This window comes from Camellia sinensis, chromosome 12 (assembly GCF_055761805.1).
Source record: "Camellia sinensis isolate YWXY chromosome 12, ASM5576180v1, whole genome shotgun sequence".
Lineage (NCBI taxonomy): Eukaryota > Viridiplantae > Streptophyta > Magnoliopsida > Ericales > Theaceae > Camellia > Camellia sinensis.
The window spans coordinates 33,231,565-33,253,043 of record NC_138972.1 but is presented as its reverse complement, the minus strand read 5'-3'; the positions used below and the strand labels follow the sequence as shown (position 1 = coordinate 33,253,043).

Below are 21,479 nucleotides of genomic sequence, written 5' to 3'. Positions count from 1 at the left end.
CGGGGTGATATTGAATTTGCATATCATAGTCCTTCAACAATTCAAGCCACCGTCTCTGTCTCAGATTCAATTCCTTCTGGGTGAATAGATACTTTAAGCTCTTATGATCTGTAAAAACCTGACAAGTAGCTCCATACAAGTAGTGACGCCAAATCTTTAAAGCAAATACTACGGCCGCCAATTCTAAGTCATGGGTAGGGTAATTTTTCTCATGAGGTTTCAACTGACGAGATGCATAAGCTATAACCTTACCCTTTTGCATTAATACACAACCCAAACCCTTATGCGATGCATCACTATAGACATGAAATTCTTCGTTACCTGATGGTAGTACAAGTACTGGTGCTGTAATTAACCTCGTCTTCAGTTCCTGGAAGGCTGACTCCCGATCTTTAGTCCATTCATACAGTGTTCCCTTCTTAGTCAGTTGCGTTAACGGAATTGCAATCCTTGAGAAATCTTTCACAAATTTTCTGTAGTAACCTGCCAAACCCAGAAAACTACGAATCTCGGACACATTAGTCGGCCTCGGCCAATTTACTACGGCTTCAACTTTGCTAGGATCTACTGCAATACCTTCTTCATTAATCACATGGCCCAAAAATGAGATGGTAGAAAGCCAAAACTCACACTTGTTAAACTTCGCATACAATTTCTGTTCTCTCAAAATCTGTAAGGCAAGTCTCAAATGGTTTTCATGTTCAACATTGCTCTTGGAATAGATCAATATATCATCAATGAAAACAACTACAAATTCATCTAAATATAGTTTGAAGATTCGGTTCATTAAATCCATAAATGCAGCAGGGGCATTGGTCACTCCAAAAGGCATTACTAAAAACTCGTAGTGGCCATATCTTGTTCGAAAAGCAGTCTTCTCAACATCTTCGGCTTTAACTTTAAGCTGATGGTAACCAGACCGAAGGTCGATCTTAGAAAAGACTCGTGCTCCTTGTAACTGATCAAGCAAATCATCAATTCTAGGTAACGGGTACTTGTTCTTGATGGTGACCTTATTAAGTTCTCTATAGTCAATACAAAGACGGAGTGTGCCATCCTTCTTCTTAACAAATAAAACAGGTGCTCCCCATGGTGAAGTGCTCGGCCTAATAAATCCCTTATCTAACAACTCTTGCAATTGCAGTTTCAATTCTCTAAGTTCAGCGGGGGCCATCCTATAAGGTGTTTTGGAGATCGGCTGTGTTCCCGACACGATGTCAACAGTAAACTCTATTTCTCTATCGGTCAAGTGGCCAGGCAATTCGTCCGGAAAGACGTCGGGGAAATCACTAACAATCGGAATGTCGGCTAAGTTAACATTTCCATTCTGATCACTCAGTATACTACACAAGTAACCTCGACACCCTTTCTGAATTAACTTACAGGCCTTAATGGACGAAATCAAGTATGGTGGGGGCACTACCCCTTTACCCTGGAAAGTAACCTCGGCTAGGTTTGGGGGTCTCAGTGTGACACTTTTCGAAACGCAATTAATAGATGCATCGTTCGCAACTAACCAGTCCATTCCCAGTATAATATCAAAATGAGCTAGGTCTAGAGGCATTAAATCTACTAGCAATTCAACATTCTCAATCGCAACAACACATGCTCTTTAAATGGATGCAACAATCATAGATCTCCCAGACGGAGTAGACACAGATAACACATAATCAAGGGGCTCTAGTTCTCTATTAATTTTCTCGGCAAACTTAGCAGATATAAACGAATGAGTAGAACCCGAATCAATCAATACATAGGCATCTTGGGAGCAAATTAGTAAAATACCTGACACCACTGCCTCAGCATTCTGAGTGTCTCCTGGTACTAATGCAAACACTCTGCCCTGTCTCATCTGTCCTTTCCCAGCATTTCCCTTCTGAACGGAACCCGAGGTATTCTCACTTTTCTTCTTGTCATCAGTCTTTGTTTTGGGGCAATCCCTCACATAATGGCCCATCTCGCCACATTCATAACAGGCTCCAGACGTTCGTCGGCAGATCCCGAAATGCTGTTTCCCACAATCCGAACACGTCGGTTTAACACTCCCTTCCTGCCTTAGGTTACCAGTACTGTCCATGTTCGTTCTCTTCTTGGTGTTCAGCTGTCCTCGGCGATTGTCATAATTCTGCCTCTTCCGCTGATTTTCTCCCGAGCTCTGGTATCGGTTCAAATTAGCTTCGGCGTGAATGGCTTTATCCAATACTTCGGCATAAGTCGGCATATCGAGTAAACTCACCCGGTCTTGAATCGGTCCACGAAGCCCACACTCGAACTTCCTGGCCTTCATATATTCATCGTTGGTCATGTGAGGTACAAACCTTACTAATTCAGTAAAAGCGCGGTCATATTCCGCCACTGTTTTGTTGCCTTGCGTCAGAGTATGAAACTCGGTAGCCTTGCGGTTTCGAACACTTAGGGGAAAATGTTTCTTGTAAAATAACTCTAAGAATCGGGTCCAAGTCAAATCTGGATTGCTCCCTCTAACCGTCATCCACCACCTGCGGGCGTCATCATCCAATGTGAATGCTGCCAACGTCACTTTCTGTGCGTCGGTGCTAGGGAAGATCTCGAATAACTTTTCCATTTCCAACACCCATGCTTCAGCCTTCATCGGCTCTATACCCCCGGAGAACCTTGGTGGTCTCATTTTCTTGAATTCCCTGATCAAAGCTATCGTCCCATCCCCATACAAGGCTGGTTGCGGGGGAACCTGCGGCACTGGAGGAGGTGGAGGTGGAGCTACATTTCGGCCGTTGGTCTGCTCGGCCTGAGTCAACGTAGCACTAGCGAACTGCTGTCTGGTTTGCCTCAGCTCGCGGGCCAAACCTTCAACTAATCTTTCCAATCTGTCCATTCTGTCTTCAGGCTGATCTCGGCCAAGTGGTGGTCTACCCCTCCTCATGATACTATGAGTATGCAAGGTATGACTTTAAAACATTTAAGCAAATAACCACATAGGTAAATAGCAAATAAGCATATCAAGACAATGCACACTTCACTCAAACAACAAATACCATGATGCAACCCTAACACCCTTCTAAGGGAAATCCTATGCTCTTCAGGACTCAAAGTGTGTGAATAACGTATACCGAGGAACTTGTGCTCTGATACCATTCTGTCACGCCCCCAAACCGCCCCTAGTAGTTTGGTGTCGTGATGGCCAGTAATCCGTAATTACCGAAGGCCAACTTTTCAAAACTTAACACAATCAGAGTATGAATATAGGGGGCTCACAAATGCGGAAGCAATAAATCAAACACAAGTGGTCCATAAGAGCTGTGCGTAGATCAAAGCAATGCCAAACATTCCAATTAACTTTACAACTTAAATACAACAAGGTAAAAAGATACATGTTACATCTTGATCAAAAGGCTTCTCGAGCCGACATATACAAAATACAGCTAATACAAGTCAAGAAGCATGATTTTCAAGATTTGCCGACATGCAAAACAGGGCATCGCCGACGTAAATACAAAAGCAAGCCGACATAAGTACAAATCCAAAACAAGCATCCAAACGATCTAGGCGTCGCCGCCGTCCTGCTCATCACCTACATATATATAGAGGGGTGAGTACAAAACTCAGTGAATGGTACTAAAAATAAAGGTTTTACATGAATAAAGCCGAGGTCCTTCACAACGAAACGCATCAAACTTAGCAAGGTAAGGGATGAACCGTATTCATCAATCAAACATTACAAGTATCCAAAGGTGTTTACTGACATAGGCAAAACAAGGGATGAACCGTATTCATCATACAAGTATCAAAACATCGGCGAAGCAAGGGATGAACCGTATTCATCATTCAAGTATCATAACATCGGCGAAGCAAGGGATGAACCGTATTCGTCATTCAAGTATCATAACATCGGCGAAGCAAGGGATGAACCGTATTCATCATTCAAGTATCATAACATCGGCGAAGCAAGGGATGAACCGTATTCATCATACAAGTATCAAAACATCGGCGAAGCAAGGGATGAACCGTATTCATCAGTCAAGTATCAAAACATCGGCGAAGCAAGGGATGAACCGTATTCATCAGTCAAGTATCAAAACATCGGCGAAGCAAGGGATGAACCGTATTCATCATTCAAGTATCAAAACATCGGCGAAGCAAGGGATGAACCGTATTCATCATTCAAGTATCAAAAGCTATACGATCCGTAATCGTTTGGTCAAAAGTATTGCGAAAGTTTAGAGTCCTCCAATACAAGGGACTTGTGTTACTTAGGCCCGTAGCCCGTTTTAACAAGGACCGTATCCTTTTACACTGGGTACTGCGAAAGTTTAGAGTCCTCCAGCACAAGGGACTTGTGTTACTTAGGCCCGTAGCCCGATTTAACAAGGACCGTGTCCTTTTACACTTGGTACTGCGAAAGTTTAGAGTCCTCCAGCACAAGGGACTTTCCGAGGTTAACAATCAAACAAGGCCATTTATTCATGCTTAGCAAATACCACGTCAAAACAAACAAAACGAGATTTATCAAGAACAAGTGTAACATAGCTTTATTAGAAATACCACTCACCTAGTTCTTCAGGTGTAGACTCAAAGCAAACATCAAGGACCTACAATCACATGGCAAGTCACATTCTCAAAGCAAGCTCTATATACATGCAAATGATCTCGGCATTCATGCCAGATCTAAGTCAAAGACAAAACAAAACAAGCTGGGAGCTTAACCACTGCTCCCGTTTTCTCGAAAACACACTGGGTACTGTCCAGGGTTAAGCCGAGGTCCCGTTAAACAAAGTCAGGAAAGACCTGGGTTTTCCTTTGAAGAATATGAAGAGCATGATCATTTGAAAGATGGATGCAAGTTCACAACTTGTTACAAAAATCTGAGTCTTCATGCCAAGAGTTCAAAATATGGACCTAAGTACCCATTCAAGAAGGTCATGCAAGAACAAACACAAAAACATGGTTTTCGTTCCAAACTCTACGATCAAAATGAGACTTTGTTCAAGAACACATGAAAAACCATTCTCTCTTTCTAAAACCAACTTCAAAACGATGCATGACATGCAAAACAAAACCGATCATGCAATGCAGCTAGGTATTTAGTAAGAACAATCAAAGGAGATCAAGATTCTAACCTCAAAACTCGGATCTAACGGTTCAAGCCACAAGGATCAAGCTTGGAAGACAACTCTCACTCAAGAACTCTTCTTCCTCCTTTCTAGAGCTTCTCTCTCTAAAACAAAGATTTGAGACAAGAAATGATTTGTTTCAAGGTCTGTCGGCTGCCTTAACAAACAGCTCGGACACGTGGCATTATCGGGTTGGTTCAGCTCCAAAAAGGTGATTGATAGACAAGACAAGTCTCTGACAAATCGTATGCAGCAAGCTCGGGCAAGACACATCGGCAAAGAGATGACATCGGCTCTAAACAAGGATCCAGCAACAGGATAGAAAAACATCGACTAGGGAGGACGACACTTGACTAAGCTGTGCCACACCTTGGCCGGGGTGCGCCACATCTCGGCCTAGGCCATACCTGCCTGCGGACAAGGTTCAAGTGCGGAACATCTCGGCAAAGAATGCCCGAGGTGAAGATGGGGTTGAACAAGACCTCAAGATGGTTCTAAGTACAAGGGTCAAAGGCGGACTAAACTCAAGATGATCTCGGCTACGCACACGCACTAAGCAAGGAACAAAATCGTGCAAGCAACTTAAGCAAATCAAGCCAAGATAAAACCTTTAAATTAACATAAGCAGCAAGACCATGCAAGAGTGTATGCAAGTATGGCAAGAGTAAGGTGAGGGTTGTTACATCCTACCCCCCTTAAAGAAGTTTGGTCCCCAAACTTAGATTACCTTGCTCTATGAACAGCTCTGGATAGCGGATTCTCACATCCTCATCCCTTTCCCACGTGGCTTCTGTGCCATAATGTTCCTTCCATTCGACCTTTACCATCGGTATCGATCTGTTCCTCAATTGCCTCACTTGTCGGTCAACAATCCTCATTGGCTTCTCCTCGTAGCCCAAATCTTCATTAACTGTGATCTCGGAATGATCAATTACATGTAGTGGATCTCGGATGTACTTCCTCAACATCGAAACATGAAACACATTGTAGACTTGGCTCAAATCTGGCGGCAAGGCAAGTCTGTAGGCAACAGGATTAATTCTCTCAAGAATTTCAAATGGCCCAATATAGCGAGGTACTAACTTACCTTTCCTTCCAAATCTGGAAACTCCTTTCATCGGTGAGATCTTCAGGAATACGTGATTCCCAACTTCGAACTCTAACTCATTCCTTCTCTGGTCGGCGTAGCTCTTTTGTCGGCTTTGGGCAGCCCTAATCCTCTGTTGGATAAGTTTAATCTTCTCTGTTGTCACTTGAATCAATTCGGGACCAAGCAGGGCTCTGTCTCCGACTTCGGTCCAACATGTCGGCGATCTACATTTCCTTCCGTACAAGGCTTCATACGGCGCCATGCCAATGCTAGCTTGATAACTGTTATTGTAAGCGAATTCCACTAAGGGTAGATGTGTTCCCCAACTTCCTTGGAGGTCCAATACACAAAGTCTAACTTAATTTTATGGCTCCGCCACTGACTACACTACAACAACACCTCTCACATGGGCTGTTTGTTTGGATTTTTTTGAGCTAATTTATAATTTTTAACTTCTAACTTTGAAAAATTTATTTTGGACTGTTTGGTTAAATTTATTTCAATTTTTTTTTAATTCTAACAGCTTATTTTAACTCAAAAAAATTGATTCTGAGAAGCAGTTTACCCATTACTTCTGATTATCAGCTTCTACGGTAGACATGTTAATTTAGGGCTATACTGTTAGATTTGATTTTTTTTTTTTTGAAAATAGAAAAAAAAAATCAAATGGATTATAGATTATTGTTATTTTTTATGAAAAATGTAGACAAGTAATGAATAACAAAAAAAAAAAATTTAATTGAAAAAGTTACTTCACAACTTAATTAGCAAATACTACATAACAAATTAAGTATATAATTCAACAATTACACCAAATAGAATAATAATTTCTGATTAAAATTATAATATATAATCTATTAAAATATAATCTATAATCTATAATCTGTTTTAACAATTAAATCAAACAACAATGTTACAGACCCCAGTACGAACGACCTCCACCGACCCCCAGTGCCACGTGTCAGCCTGAGATTGGCCGAGAACTTAAAAAAAAAAAAAAATTATTTTTTTTGTCCAATCATGAGCGACCCCAGCACCCCAACTGGGTCCAAGTCATTTTTCTTACATCAAAATCTAACTATACTGCTCCGCTGTCAAACGGCGAAGTGTTGTCATCTCGCTGTTTGGTCTCTGGTGGGTGGTGAAGTGGACCCCACCATTAATGTCACTTGTAGGACACGTTGTGGCTTCTAACGAACTGCGCCACATGCAATATTATTTTTAAATTGCCAGCTCTCTCCGTTACATAGGTGGCCTGACCTCACCTTCCTCCCTTAGGGTACGTTTGTGACGTGGGCTGATTTTTTATTTTTTAATTATTTTAATTTAGATTAAATTTTTTTTATTTGGGATGGACATTTTAATTTTTTTGATTTTTGTAAAAAAAAAATAATAATTATAGTTTAAATATGATATTTTATCTTATTAATTTATTTTATTTTTTATGACTATTTTAACCTAAGATTAGGATGTCAAACGAAGACTTAATTGTTGTCTATTATTTTGTTAATTATACTTCATCACGCATTTGCCCCTCATATTTTTTTTGTTCAAACAATTTTTTATCTACAAATTTCATATTTGTAATTAGGCCTCCTGTGATATTTATAGAGGTGAGTATAGTTCAGATTGATTCGAATTAAGAGTAAACTAGGATCAAATCATTACTTATGGTTCTATAAAATTTGAAATCAAACCAAAATCATAAAAATTTTGAAACCAAACCAAACCGAACCAATAAATCACTATTTAGTTCAGTTTGAAATCATGATTTTTTGAAATACTGTCATCATTCACAACACAACCATGAAATATTATTCGCAACTTAATAATTATTTAGAATTAGTTCTACCACTATACAAAAATAAACTTGTAAGAGTGAAATGTTACAACTTATAAATATATATTTGATATTACTAAGATATTTGAATGTTTACGGTAGATAACAAATTATATGTGTATACACTAAACGGTCCAGTTTGGTTTTAAATTGGATCTGTAACTATAAAATCACAGAATGAACCATGAAGTACAGTTCCCTTATTTTAAGAATCAGGACCGAATTATATATTGAGAAAACCAAACCAAACCGTGTGTACGATTTGGTTTGGATCGAATCAGTTTGCAATGTTTCAATTTCTTATTAAGCTCTATTTATCATTTTGATAGGTTTGTTTGAGGATATATAGGGAGGATATAGAACAGATAACTAGTTACCACTAATCTTATATATGAGTAATTTTAATGGTAAAAGTTAAAATTATTTTGTTAAAATTATTTTTTAATTTATTATGATATAAAAAAAGAGTTAAAATTATAACCACTCTCTTTAGTTTCCATTTTCAGAATTCACTTTTTAAAATTTTTTATTGTTTCAATTTTTTGTATTTTTTTTGTTTTCACTAAATTTTTTTTAATATTTCAAGCAATTTTTTTTTTTAAATTTTTAGACACACCTAACATAAATACACTTAAAAAGCATAATATTTGTGAAAAAAATTCACTAAATACCAAAGATACAAAAAAAAAAAAACATTTAGTATATTTTTAATATTTTTGTGTATTTATTAATTTTTTAAAATATTTTTTCACAAATATTTTACTCTTTAGATACATCTAAAAAAAAGTAAAAAAAAAAAATGCTTAAAATTTTAAAAATATTCACTAAAAACTAAAAAATACGGAAAACAAAAAATTTAATTTTCAAAATAATGAATTCAAAAAATTAAAACCAAACACACTGAATATTTTTTTTGGTTATACTATTTTAATAGTGGGTTGTCATTTTAGTACAACTAGTTTTGCAATATCATTATCTATTAATTTTTGTTCATTCAATTAAGGCTTTTGGTTTAGTGATTTTATGTAGCATTAGGTTTCGTTTGTCAACTATAGATTTTAGTGAAAAAGTTAAAAAGTTACTATAAGTTGTCACATCACTCTCTCTATTTTTTTACACATCTTTTCATAAAAAATTAAAAAAAATATTAGAATAGTCTGTTCCCAAACGAGACCATTTTGTAGTATGAGATTGTGGATTTAACTCCGATGGAAAGGAGTTTGTTTTTCTCTAATTATGAGGCTAGCTGGTGATGATTATTGGGCTTGGTGATTGTATGAATATCAAATTCTTGCTTCTTTTTTTTTTAAATTTCTTTTTCTTTAAAGATAAATACATTTTGATTAGTGGTGCAATTTATTTATTTATTTATTTGTAATTATGATTTTTAGTATTGTCAAGTTTTACTAATTTGTAGAATTTTACGTAGTTTATTTATTTATTTTATTTTGAGTTTTTATTTATGAAAATTGTGAACTTTGGCAATGAAAAAAAAAGTAAAATTTTTATTTGGCTCATTGTTGGATAGGAATTTTGTCTTTTGTGTGTGTGTGTGTGTGTGTAAAATAAAGGATTTGACAAGCCTTTTGACTTGATTTCTCAAACCGATTGATTGAAATAGATCGAAATTGTAGTTTTCGATATGTTTTTCAAAACATACTTATGTGTATTAAAATGTGATCACACAACCAAACTGAATCCTACTTTGAGATTCTAAGAACAAAGTCGAAAAGCACGTGCACTATGACGCTCCAAAAATCGAGAACATCAAGGAATACATTAACAAATAAATATAGGATTTTTCTACGGTTACAAGTGTGGCATTCCAAGATTTACTTTAAGGGTGAAGTTTGGGAAACGTCACTAATGAGTCTTTTGGTTAATAACCAAGTAAGATCCTAGGAAAGATCAGAAAAGTCAATATAATTTTCTTTCAAAGTCCAATCTCCTTAGATAACAAAATTACCTTTTTGATAGATCTTAACAAGATATTAATACAAGGTCTACATGAAGTGACGGAAAATAAGGATATGTTACAAAAGATATGTATAGATATAGTAAAAGAATACAATTATCCAAACAGGATTACAAAACGAGATTCAACAAAACCAATTCCTAATTCTTCTAAGATAATCATATGTTTTCAAATGCTCCAACTTCGTCTTTATTACCTGGCATGAAATGCTATGAGCTTTATAGCGATTCCTGTTGTGACCCGACTATTGTTGTATCCCAAACTCAGGTTTAATGGTTTTATATTGTTGGTTATATCTTGCTTCCCTTGTGTTTATTAGAAATTTGGTTATTAGGTTGTTGTGGTTGCGTTTGGAACAGGTTGGTTACATGGGTTTCAAACCTTTTGTTGCCGAGGATTTTGCTCCTCCACTCGAGTGACACTTCTTGTGCTCGAGCAGGCTTTGTGAACTCTCAATATTTTTGCAGGTCTGCAAAATTAAAAATATTGGGAGAGTGTATTCTACGCTTGAGCGACCTTTCTTGCACTATAGCGTTGGTCTGTTATCTGCAAAACTACTAGGAGTGTGCATTCTATGCCCGAGCGTTACTTTTTGCGCTCGAGCGGAACAATTTATTGTGTCTGACGCTCGAGCAACACTTCTTGCGCTCGAGCGGACTATGCATATATCAGTTCGTAACAAGGTCATTTTACATCACTTTTCAGATCTATTTCTCTCTAAACCCTAAAGTTGAGACCCTCTCTCTCTAAAACCTACATTTTCTCTACTTTTTCATTTAGATCTAGTGATTTTTCCACTTTTGTGCCTTTGTTAAAAAGGTAGAATGCCTCAAGAGCTCCATTTTGGTCTGAACAAGATTTGATTTCGGTGTCTTTCAAGTTCCTCCATTGTTGTTTTGGTCTTCTAAGCTTGAGGTAGGGACTTTCTATACTCTATTATAAGTTTTAACTTAGTTATCTGTTGATGTGTAAGAAATATTGAGATTTGAGGTAATTTTGAACAAACCTAGGGTTTTGGTTTAAAATCAAAAAAGAGGTTTTTGAATGGATGTATTAGAAATGGTTATGGGAGTAAGTATGAGCTTGTGCTAGGTTAAAATGCTAAACCAAACCAAACCAAACGAAGCCTTAAGTCCCATCAAATGGGGTAAATTCTTGTAAATTTTTGCAGTTGTTCTGTTTGCAGGTGTTGGTAATTTCTTTGCTATATTTTTGTTTCCCATACTTATGTATTATTTTCAGTTTGGCGTGACTGGAGCAGCCATTTCCATTGTTATCTCTCAGTATGTATTTTCTGTATTTATTCTATTTTAAAATTTTCTTCTGCTTTATTGAAGAATGACTGTGCTAGGTTTTCTATGTTTCAGATATATCGTTACCTTCTTAATGATCTGGCATCTTAATAAGAGAGCTGTGTTATTGCCTCCAAGGTTAAGAGATCTGCAATTTGGAGGTTATATAAAATTTGGTAAGTGTCTCTTTATTTTAAGATGCTGCTGGTGTGATTAAAATCTATTAGCATGCGTCTGAAAGATGCGATTTACGCTGACATTTTATTGTAATTCTGTGAGAGTATGGAATTTGAATATTAATATTACACTGGATTAGGACCATAAGTCCTGTCTAAGGTGGATTAGTTCTAGTAGTTCATCTAGCGGCAGAACACTGGGACAGACTGTTTTGTTGCATGTGGGAGCTAACCTTTCTAATGTGACTAGTGTTGGAAGGCACACTCAAATGGAGTCTGTAAGTTCATATATCCTTGCTTGTTGCTTCCTAAGGAGCTAGTATTGTACCCAAAAACCTTGAGGTTCTCATGAGCATTGTACATTAACTTCCTAGTGGCGCGGGTTTGAGTCGCAGAAACAATCTCTCAAAAATAACAGCAAGGTTATGTACATTTTGCCCTCCCTAGATTGTGCTTTCGTGGGAGCCTTGTGCACTGGTTGACCACTTTTGTGTTAAATATGTCGGTATATTAGCTTCGAAGGAGGAGGAAGAATTTTAGGTATATGTTGTCCATTAGTTGCAGTTGAAGTAAAAAGAGTATGAAACTAGGGTTAAGGTTTGAGAAAGAGAGAGAAGAGAGGTGAGAAGGAGAAGAAGTTTGAACTAATTGGCTTAGAGTTTTAATTAACCCTATACCAATAGTATATATATAGTTATGGTGTCCAATATTACATGATGACCAAAATACCCTCAACATAATAACAAAAATATCAATAACACCCCAACTATTCTAACAGTCGCTATTCTTTTTTTCCTACTGTTCTAAAGTATACAAGACAGGTACTGGTTGGCAATATGACTTGAGTGATAGTCATGCACCATTCTGGTGCTTGAAGAATGATCCTTGGTGATAAGACAATTATCCAAATATGCAAAAATTTCTGAAGTGTTGGATTGATGATGTTGGGACATCATGACTTTCATGATTTATTTTATATGGATGGTAGCTTTTCTCAACTTCTAAAGGATTCTTAAATCTTGAGGGAAAGATGGTTTCACCACCATGGTGCTATGTATGGAGAACAATTATGCTGTGCGGTCAATACTAATCACTCCAAGTGCATGGCATGTACTTTTATACCTTACTCAGTGGCAGTGTTATAGGACACCTTGGAGAGAGTCTCACTTTTAGGATCAAGTTTAATAAGAGTGCCCTTTATTTTCTCCATATGCAACATACAAATGGTCGAGTTCTGGTTGACTTATTTTTGCATTGAAAAGCAGAACACAATGGTCAATTTGTGCCTCATTGGCTCTGTTTTTCAATATTTAAAATGACCTAACACAAACACGAAATCATTAGATTTCATACATAAAATAGTTTGTTTTTCACCCTTTGTGGTCTTGTTCTTTCTAGAATCCTAGATTGTGATGCTTTTTACACATTCTTCACTCCTCTAGGTGGTTTTCTTATCAGCAGAACTCTTGCTATTCTTGTGACCATGACACTGGGGACATCAATGGCTGCTCGTCAAGGAACGGTAGCTATAGCGATCCCGGTTTTCCTTCCTTTATTTATTGTATTCCGGACTCGGTTCCGTGGATGTATTGTTATCTCATTCTCATTTCCATCCTTTACTCTTTATAGTTGAGTCTTGGATTGTGTTGTGCAAGTTTGAAACAGGTTGGTTGTGTTTGGAAACCTAGAGTTGATGCCCAGAATTTGGCCTTCACGCTCGAGCGGGGCTTTTGACGCTCGAGCGGGCCCTTCGTTGTTGCTTCTCCGCTCGAGTGGGGAGTTTTGACGCTCGAGCGTGAATTCTCATCTCCCAGTATTTTTCTCTGCAGGTCGTCGGACGCTCGAGTGGGGATCATGTCTACAAAACTTCTACAGGTGTGCAATCGACGCTCGAGCGGCGCTTTGGACGCTCGAGCGTGAATCTGTGTCTGACGCTCGAGCGGGGGTTTCCATGCTCGAGCGGGAAGTCGATTATATCAGTCCAAGATTTCACTTTTTGGATCACTTTTTCAACACTCTTTCTCTCTCTTACTTTCCCAAAAACGTTTTTGAGAGCTCCTCTCTCTAGAATCTCCCTTCTCTCTAGGGTTTGATCTAGCTAGAGTGTTTTCCTAACCTTTCGCCTTTGTAAAAAGTGTGTTGATCGTCGAGGGATTCCTTTTGATCCAAAAATTTGTGGATTTGGAGCACTTTGGTTTTGGTCTTCTTCTCCTTTTGAGCTCTAACTTCGAGGTAAGGATATCCTACTCCATCTTATGAGCTTTGTCTTTAAATTTTAGCATTTTGATATGTTGGGGGTTGTTGGGTAATTTTGAGAAGGTTTGGGATCATGATGTAATTTTCAAAAGATGGGATTTTCATATATATAAACCCACATGTATGTAATACATTGAGAAAAGGAATAAATGTTGGATTATTGATGAAAATGGAACCTTAGGGTTGTTGTTTGAATTATGGGAAAATGCCCTAATTAGTTTGATAAATTAATTTGTATAATTAATTTTGAGAAATGAAAAATTGAATTGAGAATAATGGAATTGAAAGGATATGGAATCAAAGGGTGGAATTGGATTTGTTTATCGCTCACCTAGTCAAAATGTCGATATTATGTCCATTTGATGCATTTATTTTCTGTTTAGAAATAACTGCTTTGGGCTATCGGTGGAGGATAGTCTTGATTGTTGTAGATAATGCATAATGATTAGGCAAACTAAAACTAATCAATTGAATGTGTCATCGAATATGATGGTTGGAATAATACATTAACCTTATGTATTGATTGATTATGTATATGATAATTGTTTATATACATTGTGTTATGTGGGAGGAGATAGGAGATGTATTCCACGGTTTAGGGGAAGATAGGGGATGAACCTCTAAATCGAAAATTGTTTGACATCGATACAGTACTACAATGTGTATCAATTGTGAAGTATGGAAGTGATTGTTTGATTTGATACAGCACTAAAATGTATATCATTATCAATTGTGAAGTATAAAAATGTTTCTATGTTTATTTGATACAGCACCAAAATGTGTATCATGTGTGAAGTATGGAAGTGATATCATGTGTTACTGATACGGCATCGAAATGTGTATCTGTTATGATTTTCGAAAGTATTTTAATGGTGAATTATAATCTCATTAAACTGGTTGGCCAGGATCTGAGCCTTATTTTTGAACTTAAAGTCGAATGAGAAATGGAAAAAGGAAATGTAGCATGGACATGATTGTCATGAAACTGTAATATGATATGAGTTGGAACTATCAACTGCTAATCTTTTAGTCATTGTTTATAGTTGGTTTAGTATATTTCTACTGGGTTGTGACTCACCCTATATGGGACATCATTTTCAGGTACAGGCAGCATGCCACCTCCAAGGACATAGCTTGGGAGGCTAGAGGCAGGCAGACTTTTGTTGGATTGCTTTCTTTTGATGTATTACATGTAAATTCAAGCCAAGGGCTTAATATGTATATGAGTTAGTACTCATTTCTTGTAACCAAGTGTTGGCTTGGAAAGTTGTAAGCCTTTAAGGCGTTTACTTTTATTGTCAACATGTAATACTTTTGTAAGAATTACTCTGATAAATAAAAAGATGTTTATTTTCCTTATATTGTTGCATGTCAAGAATGATGGGTTTTATGTATTTTTTGAGGGTGTTACAACTTGGTATCAGAGCGTACCGGGTTTGAATACTTTGGATACGTGGGAAGTGATTAGTATCACAATGGGTTTGTCTCACTTGTTAGAGACTTAGATGTAATGTTATGTGCTTATGTGATAACATGTTTATGTGACTACCTGGGTATGGGATTTAATTTCTAGGATGTTGATTGGATCCTTAGGTTTCTGTGAGTCTTGTTGGAAAAGCACTTGATTAATGCTGTTTCTAACTGGAACTCTAGCAACGCCTCGGGACTATCATTATCCGGAAATGAAATTCGTAGGTGCTTATGTGATTATGTACTTACGTGGAGTGAATTACAGTTGTCCAGTGTATTAGGACGTGAGTGTTATAGCTTCGACACATTTGTGGATGTGCTAATGTTCTTCGTTACCTTTATTAGGATGTCAGGACGAGGACGAGGACGAGGAGGTAGGCGAGGTAGGCCTAGAAGGCAGGAGATGCCTATACCGGAGGAGATTCCGGAACAGCAGGAGAGGGTTGGTCAGGCCAATGTGGCCGAGCTAGCAGGTCAGCAGGCTATGGGCGTCTTAGCCCGAGAGATAGCAGGAGCTTTGGGAGAGTCTATGGGCATTCTCAGAGCTGAGAATTAGGTTCAGGCCCACGTTACTGAGGCAGGGCCTTCCTTTTTGAAGAGGGAGTTTTTCCGGTCGAATCCGGACGAATTTGTTGGGAATCTGAAGGAGCCCCTTAAGGCTGATGAGTGGTTAGAGCAGATAACGAAGACGTTCGAGATGCTAGGCATCGAGGACGGAGCATTGAAAGTGACCTTGGCACCTTTCCAGCTTAAGGGAGATGCGGGTCAGTCGTGGAAGTTTGTGAAGGGTCGTATTGATGGCACTTGGAAGGCTTTTGTGAATGCTTCCTAGGAGAAATTCTTATCTCCAACTGTCAGGGAGAAGTTGAGAGACCAGTTCTGCCAGCTCTTGCAATTGAGTTCTTCAGTGGCCGAGTTTGAGGTTGCTTTTACTAGTCTGTCTAGGTTTGCACCTGAGCTCGTGGCGTCCGAGGAGCGCCGTTGTATCGAGGTTGAGAAGAAGTTAAGGCGCGGCCTCAAGATGAGGGTTGGGGGTTCTATGACCCGAAACTATAGGCGCTTGGTTGATGCTACAGCCCATATGGAGATCATGATACATGAGGAGGAGGGACAGAGGGGCTCTAAGAGGAGCCAGGATGGCCAGGGTGATGGCAGGAGACAGAGGGGTTCTAACCCTCAGCAGTCTCAGGGAGGTTTTATTAGATCAACCTTTCCAGTGCCAAGTGTAGGTTCTGGGAGAGGCAGCCAGGGAGGCGTGACTTGTTATAAGTGTGGTCAGTTGGGCCACAAGTCTCCAGCTTGCCCGCAGAAGGGAGGAGGTTAGAGAGCTGCTTCATCTTCGGCTCGACTTCAGGACCAGAGTCAGGGCAGAGGCCAGCCTTTGTCGTGTTATCAGTGTGGTCAAGAGGGGCACCTGAAGAGGTTTTGCCCGTAGTTGAGTGGCACATCTGGTGCATCTGGGCAGAGGCAGAGGCAGAGTTTTCAGCCAGCTCAGTCAGTTCAGGCCTTGAGGGCCAATCAGGGGGCTTCATCGTCCCAGTCTGTGCAGCAGTCCTTTGCTCCTAGGGGTGAGCAGGTGGATCAGGGGCCTACAGGGCCCGTGTATGCTGTTACCGCGCAGGACCTAGTACCGGCTCCATCAGTTGTGAGAGATACCTTTTTGTTTTGCAACTCGGTTGCTAGTGTGTTGATTGATACAGGTGCATCTCATTCTTTTGTATCTGCTGCATTTGCATCTGTTTTGGGTTTGGAGTTGGCATAGTTAGCATCTCCTATTTGTGTTGTATCACTTGTTGGGGGTGAGTTGATTTTGAAACAAGGGTGTAGAGGTTGTGATATAGAGGTAGCAGATCGTCGACCTCCGTTTCCTTTTGTAGTTATGCCCATGTCGGGATTTGATGTTATTTTGGGTATGGACTGGCTATCGTCATACCGAGCAGTTATTGATTGTTACCGCCAGAGGGTCACAGTATGTACCTTGAGCGGGGATTGTTTCCATTTCTTGGGGGATCGGGTTAGTAGTGTGTTGCCACCGGTGTATGATCCGCGAGGGCGGAGTGAGCTTAGTGGTCTTCTTGCTAGCCTTTCGAGTAGTGAGTGTGATGAGACCCAGATTGTATTGCCGAGAGTGGTCTGTGAGTATTCGAATGTTTTTTCCGAGAACCTCGTTAGTTTGCCACCTCACCGAGAGATTGAGTTCTCTATTGATCTAGTGCCCGGTACGGCACCGATTTCTATGGCACCATATCATTTTGCCCCAGCCGAGTTGAGTGAGCTGAAGATTCAGCTTCAGGAGTTGCTAGATAAGGGCTTTATTCGCCCTAGTGTTTCGCCGTGGGGAGCACCGGCCCTCTTTGCTAAAAAGAAAGATGGTGCCTTGAGACTTTGTATCGACTACCGGAAGTTGAATCGGGCTACTGTCAAGAATAAGTACCCTATGCCCCGTATAGATGATTTGTTTGACCAATTGAAGGGTTCTCGTTGTTTCTCTAAGATAGATTTGAGATCGGGTTACCACCAGTTGAGGGTCAGGGAGGAGGATATTCCGAAGACGGCATTCCGTACGCGGTATGGCCACTATGAGTTTCTGGTGATGCCATTTGGGCTCACCAATGCACTGGCAGTGTTTATGGATTTGATGAACCGGATATTCCGGGAATTCTTGGATCGTTTTGTAGTCGTCTTCGTGGACGACATTCTAATTTATTCACCTTCTGAGGAAGAGCGTGAGGAACACTTGAGAGTGGTGCTTGAGTTGCTTAGAGCCCATAGGCTGTATGCCAAGTTTGGAAAATGTGAGTTCTGACTAGGAGAAGTTAAGTTCTTAGGCCATGTGGTCTCCGGGGAAGGGGTGTCTGTTGATACATCCAAGATAGAGGCAGTGCAGGATTGGGAACAGCCTAAAAGTGTTTTTGAGATCCGCAATTTTCTGGAATTAGCTGGGTATTACCGCCGGTTTGTGAAGGATTTCTCCAGGCTAGCTTCGCCGTTGACTAGATTGACTCGAAAGGAAGTCAAATTTGTATGGAGTGAGACTTATGAAAAGTCGTTCCAAGAGTTGAAGGTTAGATTGGCCACCACTCCGGTTTTGATTATCCCAGAGAGAGGTTTGGGTTATGCGGTTTACTGTGATGCCTCACGAGAGGGTTTGGGTTGTGTGTTGATGCAAGAGGGGAAAGTGGTAGCTTATGGCTCACGTCAATTGAAAATTCACGAGAGGAATTACGGTACACATGACTTGGAGTTAGCAGCTGTCCTTTTTGCATTGAAGATTTGGAGGCACTACCTTTATGGTGAGAGGTTCGAGGTATTCTCGGATCATAAGAGTCTGAAGTATCTGTTTACACAGAGAGACTTGAATTTGAGACAGAGGAGGTGGATGGAGTTCATTGAGGACTACGATTTCAAGTTGCACTATCACCCGGGTAAGGCCAATGTTGTGGCCGATGCCCTTAGTAGGAAATCCATTAGTGATGTAGCTTGTATAGCCATCCGGGAGTGGGAAATGTTGGGTGCACTTGGGGAGTTTGATTTGCTTCTGGGCGAATCCGTTGAGGCTGCGACTCTGTTTTCTGTGGTTGCGTAACCTACACTTGTGAGTTGAGTGTTAGAGGCACAAAGAGGTGACCTTGAGGTAGAGTCCATCCGAGAGAAGATCTCCAGTGGGAAGACTGAGAAGGGTTTGTCTGTGTATCTTGACCTGAGTGTGAGATACCGAGACCGTCTGTTTGTGCCGAAGGCTTGCCGAGAGGAGGTACTCCGAGAGTTTCACCATTCACGTCTTGCAGTGCATCCGGGAGGCACTAAGATGTATCGTGATTTGGGTCGCCAGTTTTGGTGACAGGGTATGAAGAAAGATGTGGCAGTTTTCGTGTCTAAGTGCCTTACTTGTCAGCAAGTGAAGGCTGAGCATCAGAGGCCAGCGGGTTTGTTGCAACCCTTGCCTATTGCCGAGTGGAAGTGGGAGCATGTCACTATGGACTTCGTTGTAGGTCTTCCGAGGACTCAGCAGGGTAGTGATGCTATTTAGGTGGTTGTAGACTAGTTGACTAAGTCGGCGCACTTTATCCCTATGCGCGTGAAAGATTTGGTAGATCATCTAGCTGATTTGTATATTCGGGACATAGTGAGGTTGCACGGGGTCCCAGTGACGATCGTCTCAGATAAAGATCCTCGTTTTACTGCTAGGTTGTGGCAGAGTTTGCAGAGTGCCTTGGGCACTAAGTTGACCTTTAGCACGGCTTATCATCCTCAGACTGACGGGCAGTCCGAGCATACTATTCAGATCCTTGAGGATATGCTTCGAAGTTGTGTCCTTGACTTTAGTGGGTCGTGGGAGAGGCACTTGCCCTTGGTGGAATTTGCCTACAACAACAGTTTCCAGTCGAGTATCGGTATGGCACCGTTTGAGGCCTTGTATGGCCGACCTTGCAGGTCTCCAGTTTGTTGGGCCGAGGTGGGTGATGCACCGTTGTTGAGCCCGGAGTTGGTGAGGGAAACAACGGAGAAAGTCGAGCTTATCCGTAGGAGGCTTGTTACAGCCCAGAGTCGCCATAAGAGTTATGCCAACCATAGGAGGAGGCCTTTGGCATTTGAAACGGGTGATCATGTTTTTCTAAAAATATCACCTAGACAAGGTTTGATGAGGTTCGGGAAGAGTGGGAAGTTATCCCCTTGGTTTATTGGTCCCTTTGAGATCCTTGAGAGGATTGGGGAGGTTGCGTACCGTTTAGCCTTACCGCCGCAGTTATCCGGGTTACATAACGTGTTTCATGTTAGTATGCTTCGGAAGTATGAACTAGATCCATCCCATGTGCTAGATTGGACCGATTTGGAGGTTGACGAGGATATCTCATATGAGGAGAGACCGGTTCGGGTCTTGGATAGAAGGGATCAAGTCTTGTGAGGTAAGATCATTCCCTTGGTAAAAGTTTTGTGGAAACATCATGGAGTGGAAGAAGCCACTTGGGAACGTGAGGTGGATGTCCGTGAGAAATATCCGGACTTGTTTGTAAATGCTTGACCTTGTATTGGGATTTTGTAATGTTAGTAAATTTTAAGAGCATTATATATGTCTTAAGTTGTAAAATATTGTGTATGTTTTGGTTTACGGAGATAATTTGAAACTTGCCTCGAAATGGAAGTTATTGTAACATTGTATACGTTGAATGTATTGTAAAAATGGAATATATCATGAATATTGAATATGATATGGGAATTGTGGAATAAATGTTGAAATCGTTGAATTTCGAGGAAAAGCATGCTAATAATACGTATTGAGTTATATTGTGAAATGCCTCTTGAATAGAGATGGAATGACCGGTAATGGGTCAGATGGGTGAGTAATGAATTGTAATATTGTTGAGAATTGAGAAAAACTTGTTTTTGAAAACTTGTACTTAATTTTGGGGACGAAATTCTTTAAGGGGGGAAGGTTATAGCGATCCCGGTTTTCCTTCCTTTATTTATTGTATTCCGAACTCGGTTCTGTGGATGTATTGTTGTCTCATTCTCATTTCCATCCTTTACTCTTTATATTTGAGTCTTGGGTTGTGTTGGGCAGGTTTGAAATAGGTTGGTTGTGTTTGGAAACCTAGAGTTGATGCCCAGAATTTGGCCTTCACGTTCGAGCGGGGCTTTTGACGCTCGAGCGGGCCCTTCGTTGTTGCTTCTTCGCTCGAGCGGGGAGTTTTGACGCTCGAGCGTGAATTCTCATCTCCCAGTATTTTTCTATGCAGGTCGTCAGACGCTCGAGCGGGAGTTTGGACGCTCGAGCGTGAATCTGTGTCTGACGCTCGAGCGGGGGTCTCCATGCTCGAGCGAGAAGTCGATTATATCAGTCCGAGATTTCACTTTTTGGATCACTTTTTCAACACTCTTTCTCTCTCTTACTTTCCCAAAAACGTTTTTGAGCTCCTCTCTCTAGAATCTCCCTTCTCTCTAGGGTTTGATCTAGCTAGAGTGTTTTCCTAACCTTTCGCCTTTGTAAAAAGTGTGTTGATCGTCGATGGCTTCCTTTTGATCAAAAAATTTGTGGATTTGGAGCACTTTGGTTTTGGTCTTCTTCTCCTTTTGAGCTCTAACTTCGAGGTAGGGATATCCTACTCCATCTTATGAGCTTTGTCTTTAAATTTTAGCATTTTAATATGTTGGGGGTTATTGGGTAATTTTGAGAAAGTTTGGGATCATGATGTAATTTTCGAAAGATGGGGTTTTCATATATATAAACCCACATGTATGTAATACATTGAGAAAAGGAATAAATGTTGGATTATTGATGAAAATGGAAC

General features: G+C 40.0%; 1 protein-coding gene across 1 annotated transcript in view; it reads left to right on the top strand.

Annotated features, from left to right (window-relative positions):
- Positions 1 to 21,479, top strand: part of LOC114269820 (protein DETOXIFICATION 45, chloroplastic-like) — a 39,927-nt gene that overhangs the window by 14,941 nt on the left and 3,507 nt on the right. The window contains exons 2-5 of the mRNA XM_082896770.1: positions 11,182 to 11,278; positions 11,363 to 11,463; positions 12,906 to 12,985; positions 20,121 to 20,124. Coding sequence (XP_082752896.1) covers positions 11,182 to 11,278; positions 11,363 to 11,463; positions 12,906 to 12,985; positions 20,121 to 20,124 — 282 coding nt within the window. The remainder of the gene's footprint in view (positions 1 to 11,181; positions 11,279 to 11,362; positions 11,464 to 12,905; positions 12,986 to 20,120; positions 20,125 to 21,479) is intronic.